General features: G+C 43.6%; 1 protein-coding gene across 1 annotated transcript in view; it reads left to right on the top strand.

Moving 5' to 3' along the window:
* The window catches only part of hnf4b (hepatic nuclear factor 4, beta), a 47280-nt gene that overhangs the window by 12280 nt on the left and 21073 nt on the right, over window positions 1-13927 (top strand). The window contains exons 2-3 of the mRNA XM_060940406.1: window positions 291-468; window positions 11251-11345. Coding sequence (XP_060796389.1) covers window positions 291-468; window positions 11251-11345 — 273 coding nt within the window. The remainder of the gene's footprint in view (window positions 1-290; window positions 469-11250; window positions 11346-13927) is intronic.

Here is a 13927-nt window from a genome sequence, read left to right as displayed (position 1 = left end):
GCTTTATCTCCAACACCACATCTGGAACATCTGTAATACTATAACTTAACACTGCTCTGAAGTTTTTTCATTATCCAGAACAACAAATGCTTCCATCTGAAATGTCGTTCCAGTTTTATACAGATTTACATTTTTATTTACACACACACTAAATAAATAAATAAATAAATAAATAAATAATACAGTTTTCTGTATCTGCCCTTAGAGTTTAGAGTGAACAGGTTTTCTGTTCTTTTCTTATTCCATGCTAAAGGAGATTAGGCTGAAATAACACTTATTTCCCATCACAGAGATGCTGAGGCCCGAGCCATCCCCTGTCCCCACGGCTGGGCTGCCCCAAGCCGCTGCGACGCTGTGCTCCATCTGCGCGGATAAAGCCACCGGGAAACACTACGGCGCGTCCAGCTGTGATGGCTGCAAGGGCTTCTTCAGGCGGAGTGTGCGTAAGAACCACGCCTACACATGCAGGTGAGAGCAAGGATGCCATCTTGAATTCTGTTTGCGACTAAAAAAGTATCAGCCGTTTACATGACAGGTTCCAGTAATAAATATTACACAGTCAGTGATGCGCTGTTACCACCTGAACGTTGATAATTTTCAGACAGCAGCACATCCTGAAGTATTTTATTTGCTTTTATAGCTAATCACAGCAACTTGCTAACGATTAAATTTTTTAAACTCGAGAAAGAGAGAAAACATTTCTATCCATTTATGTTAATAAGGCAGAAAAAAATCAGCTTGTCATGTTAGCCATAAAGAAACCATAAACTCCAGAAAACTTAAAGGTGCAACTTTACCTCTGCATACTTGCCTACTCTATCGATTCACACAGAAGTCTACCAATTTTAATTAAAAAAAATACTGCATTACAAAATAAATCACTGTGATGACCTGGCGACTTGTCCAGGGTGTACCCCGCCTTTTGCCCGTAGTCAGCTGGGATAGGCTCCAGCTTGCCTGCAACCCTGTAGAACAGGATAAAGCGGCTAGAGATAATGAGGAGATGAGATGAGATGAAAATAAATCAGCAAACACTCTTGGATTTGTTCTTCTGATCTCGCTTCAGCTGTTTTGGGATACAAGTATATATTCTATCTACATTCAATGGATATGAGCAATCACACGCTCTGATTGGCTACTCTACTACGAGGATATCAGCTTATATACCTTGAGTAGAGAAAAACAAAATGGCAGCACGCATCAAGTCAGATATGTCACTGTTATCAAGTATTTAAAAGAAACAGAAATAGCTAAAAGAATATAGGTTTTTCCTCCAATATCTCCTGCTCCACACTCCAGCCCAGTCGGTGTTGGTAATGCACCTTTAAGTCAGTTTGCCAACCACCAAAAAATCCTAAAGAAGAAGAAGAATGGCAGCGCATGTTACTGAACCAACCGAGGACGAAATAAAAACTCGACTTGAAACAACCCCCCCAAAAAAAGCAACAAAATATGGAATGAAAGTATTTGATTGTAAGAACGTATCTTTTTTATTTTTCAAGAATTATCGCATTTTTCACAAATTGCTACTGTCATTTCGTTGGTTTCTTTACATTCTAAGTGGAAACGATTTTGTCAGACGTTTTGTATAAAATTTTTATTTATCGAATTTGCTAAAAATAAAAATGCTCTGTTTCTGAAAATCCAGTAAATGTGGATAGAATAAAACAGTTATTCTACTCAATCTTGTCATACATGGATTATAGACAACTCGGTGCTACGCGCCTCGTCGGCTATCAGCTCATGTATGACTCAGTTTCATGGAATTACTGTTAAATAGCGTCACATAGTCATATTAAGTGAAGCCGATAGCCAATGGAACGGCACGATAATGATAACGATGTCTGTGAAGGTTCTCAGTCATCCAGGTCATCATAAACCATAGGTGCTAAAAGAAGGCAATTGGACTTGCTTGAAATTCTTGAAAACGTTTCACACCTCATCCGAAAGGCTTCTTCAGTTCTGTCTGACTAGTGGGGAGTTCCAGGTATTTATCCTGTAGTAGACCAAAAGCAACCCTAAGGAGAGTCGTTGAGGTCATATGGGTTGTTGACCCTCTCAGGCTACATCCACACGACAACGGCAACGAGATGTTATTTAAAAAAATATCGCGTCCACATGGGCAACGATCAGTAAGATATCAGGTCCATATGGCAACGCAACGCTTGCTGAAAACGATGCAATACACATGCCACACCTCTAGGGGCGCTGTAAGACGGTCCCTTCGGAGACACCAGAACAATAGAAGAAGTAAGGACGCATGCGCATAAACCTATTATGCGCGAGACTTCATATTAGCCACAAAGTCAGGAAAATCTGTTCGTAAAATTATGTTATAATGACCAAATACAATGAAAAGTATTTTTCCAGTCTCACCTGTGAAAGGTAATCCCATGTGATCTCGTTTGGATGGTAAACCTGTTGGTACAGTTAAACGCAGCACATGAATGAGGCATCTTTATTCTCCGCTTTGACCCATCCAATATGGCGGCGAGGATGACGTATGATTCTACGCAGAAGGCGGCGTCTTTAATGGTCCGGAATAAATTGAATGCTACACGTTGATGGATTAATTTGTTCTTCTACACCCTTTTTGAGGAATGTATTGTAGGACTTAAACCAACATCTGAAGAGGTGAGATCGCTCCTTTTTTTCCCTATTTTTGCTGGCGGGATTGACTCTGCCCTAAGGGCTATTTTCTCTCTCTCTCACTTTGCACCATTACACAATAAATATTCACAGTGAAAATATTTTGTAAGCGCATTTCATGAACCAAGTTATAGGATTTGTTGACAACTCGCATCGAGTTCGTTACACTTCTACCCAGCGTGAAGCACTGACAGTCATGTGGTTGTGACGTCATCGTAAACAAATCCGTTCTACTCATCCAGATGACTTCGCAATGGCAACGTTGCCAGATCTTTCCACTCTGGAACCCGTTCTCAAAAGATTGCGTTTTGGGGCACCCAAAATGCCGGTGCCGTGTGGACGCCAGGCCGAAACGATAAACAATTGTATCGGATTCACCTGAATCCGTTGCCGTGTGGACAGGGCCTCAGTCATCCTGTAGGTGTTAGGGTCACCAGAAGCCAGGTGTGAATGGTGTTAGTAGCCTAGAGGGTCATTAGGGTGATCTGTGGGTCGTTGGCTCTCTCCGCCATTATGTGAGTCATTGAAGTCAGCTGAGACCTGGTGTGGATGTGTATTCAGTTTTCTGGGAAGTGTGCCAAGGACTGCATTGTAGGTGGCTGAGCCCATGTTTACATTAGACCATATCAGCGGATCATCAGATTAACGTTTTTAAAACGATTAGTGTGCACACAGCAACACCAATACACGATTTGCGTGCACACAGCAATACCAATACACGGATACACTCGGCTCCGCAGGCATCCTGCGCTCCAAATCACTCCGCCCTGAACAGCGAGTGCCCTCTGGAGGGTGCGCACTCCGGCCCTGCGCAGCTCACAGAGCACGCGAGTGAAGTGAACAAGCTGTGTTTTCGGGACTGAGCCGCTGTGTGTGTGATCCCAGTGCATATCACTTACCACTTGCAAGTGGAAGGATGGCAAGCCTAAAGACAATCATAACTACACAATGGGCAGTATTTGCATCAGTATTTGCAGTATTTTCATACTTTTATACTCTTTAATGAAAGGTGATACAAGGCGGAAGTCCGCGCCGTTTTTCAGCAGTCGCATCACATGACCAACGCCAGCGAATCAGGAAGGTGGATGTCACAGTGACGTTGTCCAATGAGACGCCAGCTAGAGCTCAGCACAGCGTATCCGCGTATTCTGAATGTTTACACAGCACCGGAGCTGACACGATCTGGATTGAATACGTGGACCCTGGCGGATTCCCGTTTCCCGGCGTTTCCAGGCGGTTTAATGTAAACGGACAGTGCATCCACGAAGAAAACGAGACAGATACGGTCTAATGTAAACGTAACCTGATACTGTAATTGGTGTCTCACACTACGTTCAGACTGCACCCTGAAACGACCCATATCCGATTTTTTTGCCCATATGCGACCTGTATCCGATTTGTTATTGACAATCTGAACAACACAGATTCGATTTTTTTCACATGTGACCCAGGCCGCTTGGATATGTGGTCCTAATTCCGATGCATATCCGTTATTTTCACATGCGACTGCAGTCTGACCGGACAGGTCGCATTCATGCGACCTACACGTCATCAACAAGAGACAAATGTTACTATTCTGCGTTGGCTAATCCCGCCTCTTTGGTGGAAAACAACAACATTTGTACAGTTTTCAGAATTTAAATAGACTTTTATAGAATTGATCAAGCTAATGGTGGATTTGGTAGGGACCTGGATGTTGATCTGTTAGCCTGATTAAATAAAACAGTTTCTATAACTGATTTATAACTTAAACCATCCTGTATTACAAGATTATAAGATTGTCTCGTCTCGTCTCGTCTTCTTCCGCTTATCCAGGACCGGGTCGCGGAGGCAGCAGTCTAAGCATGGAAGCCCAAACTTCCCTTTCCCCAGACACCTCGGCCAGCTCCTCGGGAAGAACACCGAGGCGTTCCCAGGCCAGCCGAGAGACATAGTCCCTCCAGCGTGTCCTGGGTCTTCCCCGGGGCCTCCTCCCGGGGGGACATGCCTGGAACACCTCCCCAGGGAGGCGTCCAGGAGGCATCCGAAAAAGATGCCCGAGCCACCTCAGCTGGTTCCTCTCGATGTGGAGGAGCAGCGGCTCTACTCCGAGCTCCTCCCGAGTGACTGTGCTTCTCACCCTATCTCTAAGGGAGCGCCCAGCCACCCTGCGAAGGAAACTCATTTCAGCCGCTTGTATCCGCGATCTTGTTCTTTCTGTCATTACCCAAAGCTCATGACCATAGGTGAGAGTCGGAACGTAGATCGACCGGTAAATTGAGAGCTTCGCCTTTTGGCTCAGCTCCTTCTTCACCACGACGGACCGGTAAAGCGACCGCATCACTGCGGAGGCTGCACCGATCCGCCTGTCGATCTCACGCTCCATCCTTCCCTCACTCGTGAACAAGATCCCGAGATACTTAAACTCCTCCACTTGAGGCAGGACTTCTCCACCAACCTGGAGAGGGCAAGCCACCCTTTTCCGGTCGAGAACCATGGCCTCGGACTTGGAGGTGCTGATTCTCATCCCAGCCGCTTCACACTCGACTGCAAACCGCCCCAGTGCATGCTGAAGGTCCTGGTTTGAAGAAGCCAACAGGACAACATCATCCGCAAAAAGCAGAGATGAAATCCTGTGGTTCCCAAACAGGATTCCTTCCGGCCCCTGGCTGCGCCTAGAAATTCTGTCCATAAAAATTATGAACAGAACCGGTGACAAAGGGCAGCCCTGACGGAGTCCAACATGCACTGGGAACAGGTCTGACTTACTGCCGGCAATGCGAACCAGACTCCTGCTCCGTTCGTACAGGGACCGGACAGCCCTTAGCAAAGAGCCCCGAACCCCATACTCCCGAAGCACCCCCCACAGAATACCACGGGGGACACGGTCGAATGCCTTCTCCAGATCCACAAAGCACATGTGGACTGGTTGGGCAAACTCCCATGAACCCTCGAGCACCCTATGAAGGGTATAGAGCTGGTCCAGTGTTCCGCGACCAGGACGAAAACCGCATTGTTCCTCCTGGATCCGAGGTTCGACTATCGGTCGAATTCTCCTCTCCAGTACCCTGGAGTAAACTTTCCCTGGGAGGCTGAGAAGTGTGATTCCCCTATAATTGGAGCACACTCTCCGGTCCCCTTTCTTAAAAAGAGGGACCACCACCCCAGTCTGCCACTCCAGAGGCACTGTCCCCGACCGCCACGCGATGTTGCAGAGGCGTGTCAACCAAGACAGCCCCACAACATCCAGAGACTTGAGATACTCAGGGCGGATCTCATCCACCCCCGGTGCCTTGCCACCGAGGAGCTTGCAAACCACCTCAGTGACTTCGGCTTGGGTAATGGACGAGTCCACCTCTGAGTCATCAGCCTCAGTCTCCTCAGTGGAAGACATGACGGTGGGATTGAGGAGATCCTCAAAGTATTCCTTCCACCGCCCGACAATGTCCCCAGTCGAGGTCAACAGCTCCCCACCCGCACTGTAAACAGTGTTGGCAGAGTACTGCTTCCCCCTCCTGAGGCGCCGGACGGTTTGCCAGAATTTCTTCGAGGCCGACCGATAGTCCTTCTCCATGGCCTCCCCGAACTCCTCCCAGTTCCGAGTTTTTGCCTCCGCAACTGCCCGAGCTGCAGCACGCCTGGCCTGCCGATACCCGTCGGCTGCCTCAGGAGTCCCGGAGGTCAACATGGCCCGATAGGACTCCTTCTTCAGCTTGACGGCATCCCTTACTTCCGGTGTCCACCACCGGGTTCGGGGATTGCCGCCACGACAGGCACCGGAGACCTTGCGGCCACAGCTCCGAACAGCTGCGTCCACAATGGAGGTAGAGAACATGGTCCACTCAGACTCAATGTCCCCCGCCTCCCTCGGAAGCTGGGAAAAGCTCTCCCGGAGGTGGGAGTTAAAGACCTCCCCAACAGAGTGCTCGGCCAGACGTTCCCAGCAGACCCTCACCATACGTTTGGGCCTGCCAGGTCTGTCCAGCTTCCTCCTCCGCCAGCGGATCCAACTCACCACCAGGTGGTGATCAGTTGACAACTCAGCCCCTCTCTTCACCCGAGTGTCCAAGACATAGGGTCGGAGATCAGATGACACGACTACAAAGTCGATCATCGACCTCCGACCTAAGGTGTCCTGGTGCCACGTGCACTTATGGACACCCCTATGCTCGAACATGGTGTTCGTTATGGACAAACTGTGACTAGCACAGAAGTCCAATAACAAAACACCACTCGGGTTCAGATCGGGGAGGCCGTTCCTCCCAACCACACCCCTCCAGGTGTCACTGTCATCGCCCACGTGAGCATTGAAGTCCCCCAGTAGCACAATGGAGTCCCCAGTCTGAGCACCCCTCAGTACCTCTCCCAGGGACTCCAAGAAGGCCGGATACTCTATACTGCTATTTGGCCCGTAGGCACAAACAACAGCAAGAGCCCTCTCCCCAATCCGAAGGCGCAGAGAGGCGACCCTCTCGTTCACTGGGGTAAACTCCAACACATGGCGGCTGAGCTGGGGAGCTATAAGGAAGCCCACACCAGCCCGCCGCCGCTCACCATGGGCGACTCCAGAGAAGTGGAAAGTCCAGCCCCTCTCGAGGAGCTGGGTTCCAGAGCCCAAGCTGTGCGTGGAGGTGAGCCCGACTATCTCTAGCCGGTACCTCTCAACCTCCCGCACAAGCTCAGGCTCCTTCCCCCCCAGCGAAGTGACATTCCATGTCCCAACAGCCAGCCGCTGTGTCCGGGGGTCAGGTCGTCGAGGCCCCTGCCTTCGACTGCCACCCAATCCACACTGCACCAAACCCCTACTGCTACCTCTGTGGGTGGTGAACCCACAGGAGGTCGGGCCCACGTCGCCTCTTCGGGCTGAGCCCGGCCGGGCCCCATGGGCAAAGGCCCGACCACCAAGCGCTCGCATACGAGCCCCAACCCCGGGCCTGGCTCCAGGGTGGGGCCCCGGCTGCGTCCTACCGGGCGACGTCACGGTCCTGGATTTTTTCTCCATAGGGGTTTTTTGGTGAACTGCTCTTGGTCTGGCCTGTCACCTAGGACCTGTCTGCCTTGGGAAACCCTAACAGGGGCATAATGCCCCCGACAACATAGCTCCTAGGATCATTCAAGCACACAAACCCCTCCACCACAATAAGGTGGCAGTTCTAGGAGGGGATTATAAGATTGTTCTGGAAATTTTCAGTAATTTGACACCTTCGGTCTCATTAGTCTGCTGCCCACATTAATCAGATTATTGTGTGAGTTCCGCCGCCGCCACAAAAACCACATCGCCAGGTCTCGCCTCATCTCCATGCTTTACTTGCAAACTTGAAGAGTGCGCTTTTTTTTGTTTACGTATTACGTAGATGTGCTTATTACGTGTCAATTTGCGCATGCGGGACACTTTTGGGTCGTTTTCCGTTCATATTGGAGATCGCATACAAGTCTCATATAATTGGTAATGTGAACAGCCTAACAAAAAAATCGGATTTCACAACAAATCGGATATGGGTCGTTTCAGGTTGCAGTCTGAACGTAGTGTCAGACCACCTTCTCTGTTCAGTGATGGTCGTTCCAGGTTGACGAAGATCGCGCCATTCCATTGGTTCTCATTATGGTTCAAACCAATCAGCAATGAGCTCACATGTTACAACAAATCATGCCACTATTTATAAAAACCAAATACACTCTGGTGATCACGAACAATGAAAACTCAGAAGAAAAAAAGATTCGCAATGACAACAAGTTCAAGGTGACTTGGTTGACTGATCATCCATCATCAAAGCATCAAGGCGAGGTGAGAAGCAGCATTCTGTGAAGTACAGTCTGTCGGTCCGATCAATTTCTCGATCAGTTTTATTCAAATATAGGAGTCAGAATGCAGGAGAACACACCATTTTACACCACTTCAAAATTTTCCATGGGAACATGCCCCCGGACCTCGCTACAAAGGTGCGTCTCTGTTGCACAGTCTGATCAACCACTTTTCTTTCTCTGGGGGTTGGTGAGTATGCCTTTGATGGTTACAAAGTGCTGATGCTGGAGACGCCTTCCAAAAATTTTGCATTAAACATCAAGTTTTTATTTTTATTTTGACATTGTATATCCGAGGGCAGCACGGTGGTGTAGTGGTTAGCGCTGTCGCCTCACAGCAAGAAGGTTCTGGGTTCGAGCCCAGTGGCTGACGGGAGCCTTTCTGTGTGGAGTTTGCATGTTCTCCCCGTGTCTGCATGGGTTTCCTCTGGGTGCTCCGGTTTCCCCCACAGTCCAAAGACATGTAGGTTAGGCTAATTGGTGACTCTAAATTGGCTTTAGGTGTGAATGTGAGTGTGAATGGTTGTTTATCTCTATGTGTCAGCCCTGCGATGACCTGGCGACTTGTCCAGGGTGTACCCCGCCTCTCACCCATAATCAGCTGGGATAGGATCCCGCTTGCCCACAACCCTGCACAGGATAAGCGGTTATGGATAATGGATGGATGGATTGTATATCCGTGGAAGAGGATGAGCTTGTTACTACAGAATGACAAATTTAATATGTATTAGAATGACTCTTGAATCTGTGATTTGCAGCTGCACTACTTCATACATGTCAAGTTATACGGTTTCCCCGTATTTTGTACGGGAAAATGCAATTTTTTGGCTAATACGGTGTATACTGATTTTCATACGGGAAAATTACGTTTTGTGTCAGAGATTTTTTCTGTTACTCCGAGAAAATTTTCTTAGCATCCACTATTTATTTTTTCAAACACGCATGCCCAATGAAACGGAACTATTTTCGATTTATGTGGTTTCATAGTTGCACACGGTTTTCTCAGTCATTTAAGTACATCGGCTCGGACTGCCCAGACTTCTGTGATGGCTGCAGAAGTTATGTTCTGCCAATTTCTCGTGGAACACAACATCCCCCCGACTGTGGCAGACCATTTTTCACAGCTAGCGGAAAAAAATGTTTCCCAATTCAAAGACTGCACAGGTAAGTATTTGTGGGGGGGGGGTTAAGTTTTTACTGTTTGCATGCAGGAAAGTTTCCTCCATTATGATGATAATTTAGGGAGGCGATACTGGGAGTCGCCGTTTATACAACGGCAACTGTAGTTACCCGGCGATTTCTGGTTTCACTTCCCTAAACATTTTAATTGCTGATATACATTATATGTAGACACAGATGACCAACACTCGTTACTACCATCAGTCGTCAGTAAACTGGAAAAGTATTGAATGAAGAGTAATGGTGGTAACGACCATTGGTAACCTGTCTCTAAAATGTGTAGTCGGAGATGGAAGCAATTTAACACCATCTGCATGTTTGCCGTGCTCTGATTTTCTTTTATTGACCAGGAAAATAATAGATGTATATTGGGGAAATGTCTTGGATGTAAAAACTGCTCTGGGTGTTGCCAGGTTTCCAACGCTGAAACAACTTTTTACTGCTTTGCTGTGCCTCCCACATAGCAATGCAGATAGTGAGAGGGCTTTTTCATTGGTTAGGAAAATTCATACGGAGGACAGAAAAATACGGCTGCAGACACATGAACTGCATATCTGCAAATTAAAATGAAGTGTGATGAGGAGCTACAACTGCGACCCAAGCAGTGATATTATAGCTCGTGCCAAATCTGCAACATCTTTTGTACAACAAAGAACACTCCAAAAAAGGAATAAGATTTAAATTCTTGTTATAAATTACTGGGAAGATTTTCAATTTAACTTCATAATTTATTAATATTTTCACTTATCTTTGTTTACATAATATACTTGATGTGGTTCAGTCATCTTTAGCTGGATCGAACACTGCTTGCGGTGTCGACACTTTTTTTCTCAAATGGAACTTTTACTAACCTTCATTTACTGTTTGACATGATTATACATCATTTATTACATGCAACCTACTATTTAATTAACATACCGACTTAGCACTGCTGTTATATTTCAAGTAATTTTCTTTGGTGGAATGTAATATTGTCGGTGATGTCAACACTTGTCAAATAGAACTTTGTGTAATTTTTATTAACTATTTTATATTAATACATTTTATTTGCAAAATTTACATCAATAATTCTGGTATTACTGATACAATGTATATTAAATAATTAAGTTTATAGTTCAGTCATTCTCTTTAGTAGATAATTGTTGACTTGACTGGACATATAGTCCTTTTTAATTCAGTTGTTTTCTCTGGGATCTAAAATTTCTTTTTATTCAGTACATGCTTATTTGATCCCTTTGACTTGATGCAGTGTGATAAATATGCCTATTACAATAGGAGTGTATAATGTGGAATAAAACAATCGGTGCTTTGGATTATATATTGGAATGTTTTCTCTTGTATAAGGGCTCATGGGTGTATGTAAGGGAAAAGTACAGATTTTGTAAGGGCGTGGGTAACTAAAGGTTGACATGTATGCTACTTTTAGAGCTCCTGTTGTAGAAAATTAATCAACACCTTCTGACCAATCAGAACGGAGAATTTAGAGAACACACGTGACGTCATTGACGTAGTGTCCAGAAGGAGGTGGGGAGTTGGGATTTAAAAGTGCAGCTACAATTGGATTGGGTTAACTAAGAGTGTGTGTGTGTGTGTGTGTGTGTGTGTGTGTGTGTGTGTGTGTGTGTGTGTGTGTGTGTGTAGGTTCAGCAGGCAGTGTGTGGTGGACAAGGACAAGAGGAATCAGTGTCGATACTGCAGACTTCGGAAGTGCTTCAGGGCCGGCATGAGGAAAGAAGGTGAGATGCCAAGCAATTCTCTGTCTGGTTCAGTGCAAAAATTTGTGCATCCTTAACAATAAAAGCAAAGAAATGTAATTAATAGAATTACTTTGCCATGTTTTACATATTTTCCATTATTATTACAAACATTATTATTATTATTATTATTATTATTATTATTATTATTATTATCATCAAATAGTGTACATAAGATAGAAATAGCAAAATTTAAATTATTTTTAGCTGAATTCTAATAACTTTAGCATTTATGTACCTCATCTTATCTTGAGATTCAAAAGTTGTTTGGTTTTTTTTTTCTCTGCAATTTTCATGTTTTGGATTTTAGATGTGCCAAAGTCCAAAATGACACAGACCTTATCTATCATTTTATATATGATTTCATTATATTATATGAACATTTTACAGTGCATGTTAACTGATTTATTTTTACATTATTCTTTATTTAAAACAAAGTACAAATTTTACATTTCATTATTTGCATACTGCAGCATCTGCTGCTCCATAATATAATATAATATTAATTGACTTTGGTTTTTTATGTATTCTGGCATTTTATATTTTTTTTTTCTGGCACAGCTTTATTTAAATTTATTAAATTGTATTAAAAAATTTACAGTGCAATTTTTTTTTAGTAAATTAGAGAGATGCTTCCATTTCTCTCTTCCACAATGACATGATGGAAGGTGTGCAAATTTTTGTACTGTAATTGTGGTCGAGATATCCAAATATCTTTTCAAACAGCAAAGAATTTCATCAAAGTTTTTGCCCTTGGCACAATGCTGTGAATGATTTTTAACTACGATGTTCTGTAGACTGAAACACTGTAAATCCAGGTGTGTGTGTGTGTGTGTGTGTGTGTGTGTGTATGAGCTGCATGCGGCTCAGTTCAGTCACATGAATCAATTATTAATAATGATGATCATAAAGCATCTGTGATGTATAAGATGTAATTGCACAATTATTCAAAAATATATTTATAGATGAAACATTTTTGAGATTAAAGCTAGAAATTGGTGTATATCATTTACCTGGAAATAATTTCTGACAGAGGGACTGATACAGAACTGGGTAGGTTTGTTAGAAAAGCATTGCAAAATAACGACCTGAGCACAGAGACGGTTCAATATCTATTTTTATCTGTCTGTATTGTCCTTCTTTGAAAATGCGATGCGTTCAGTGCAGTACCTGCCAGGGTTTAAAGCGTGTTTACTCACATGATGCAAGTGATCCAAGCTGAGCCAAGTCAGGGTTTGTTGGGTTATGGGGTGAGAACTAAACCCACATTAATACTTATAAATAAATGAATAAATAAATAAAATTTTACATTTTATTCATTAATGTAAATGCTTAATTAATACACAATTAATAAATAGCATTTAATTGCAATCATAATGAGGTCACAGGTAAAATAGAAAAATAAGTTTCATTTTATTTATACTTTATAATAACATTTTATGATAAAATTTTCCTTATTTAATGATGCTTTAATTTTTTATTCATTAATAAATGACTTCTTGGACCAGCAGACATCAAACCCAGACCTAAACTTTTAGAAAATGTAGACTGTTGAACGTTGACAAATGTGGTTGCGAACATTTAAAGGTTCTATGAAGAACCTTACAAGGAAGAAGAAGAACCTTCAGGAACCCTGAAGGAACACTTTTTCTGGAAGTCCAAGCCAAAGTCCTTCCCACGCCATGTGGCGCATAGGGTGGCGCCAATATCCATTTCCGTAGCCCTCGGCCTCTCGCCTATTACATAGCTAGGGTTACAGTGGGGAGCTAGTCCACTGGTAACCGCGAGAGTTTAACTCCCCACTTGCATCTGTATTGCAGCGTGCCTTGCCAGAAGGCAGTAGGTACCATGTTTATGATGGTCTTTGGTATGACCCGACCGTGAGTGCCGTAACTCAAACCTTAGCTTGAACAGTTTCCATAGATAGATAGATAGATAGATAGATAGATAGATAGATAGATAGATAGATAGATTTTGAAAAAATATGAATTAATATAACTGCTTAATTAATACAGAATTAATAATTAATGTCTAACATTTAATTGCAAATCACAATTAGGTCACAGGTAAAATAGAAAATGTTTCATTTTATTTATACATTATAATAAAGTTTTATGATAAAATTTTACGTATTTAATAATGCTTTATTTTATTTTTTTTAATTAATAAATTACTTTTTGGATCAGTGGACATCAAACCCAGGCCTACACTTTTAGAAAATGTAGAACGTTGATAAATGTGTTTGCAAACATTTAAAGGTTCAATGTAGAGCCTTAGAGAGAAGAAGAACCACCTTCAGGAACCCTGAAGGAACACTTTTTTTTTTTTTCTGGAAGTGCAGTGACTCTAATCTTAGATTAAACTGTTGCCAATTAATAAATGAACAAATAAATAAATAAATATGTCTATTTATTTGTTTATAAATTTTTATTTAATTTCATTTATTTATTTATTTATTTATGTATCTCCTCTCTTGGTTTTTTTTTTTGGCTAGAATTTTTTTTCTATTTCACTCTGAATAAGCCCGTCCTCCTTATCTCCTTCTGGAGTTACTGAGAAGCGAG

Source organism: Neoarius graeffei, chromosome 15, assembly GCF_027579695.1.
Source record: "Neoarius graeffei isolate fNeoGra1 chromosome 15, fNeoGra1.pri, whole genome shotgun sequence".
NCBI lineage: Eukaryota > Metazoa > Chordata > Actinopteri > Siluriformes > Ariidae > Neoarius > Neoarius graeffei.
Note: the sequence above shows the minus strand (reverse complement) of the source record. Positions and strands in the feature narration are given on the sequence as shown.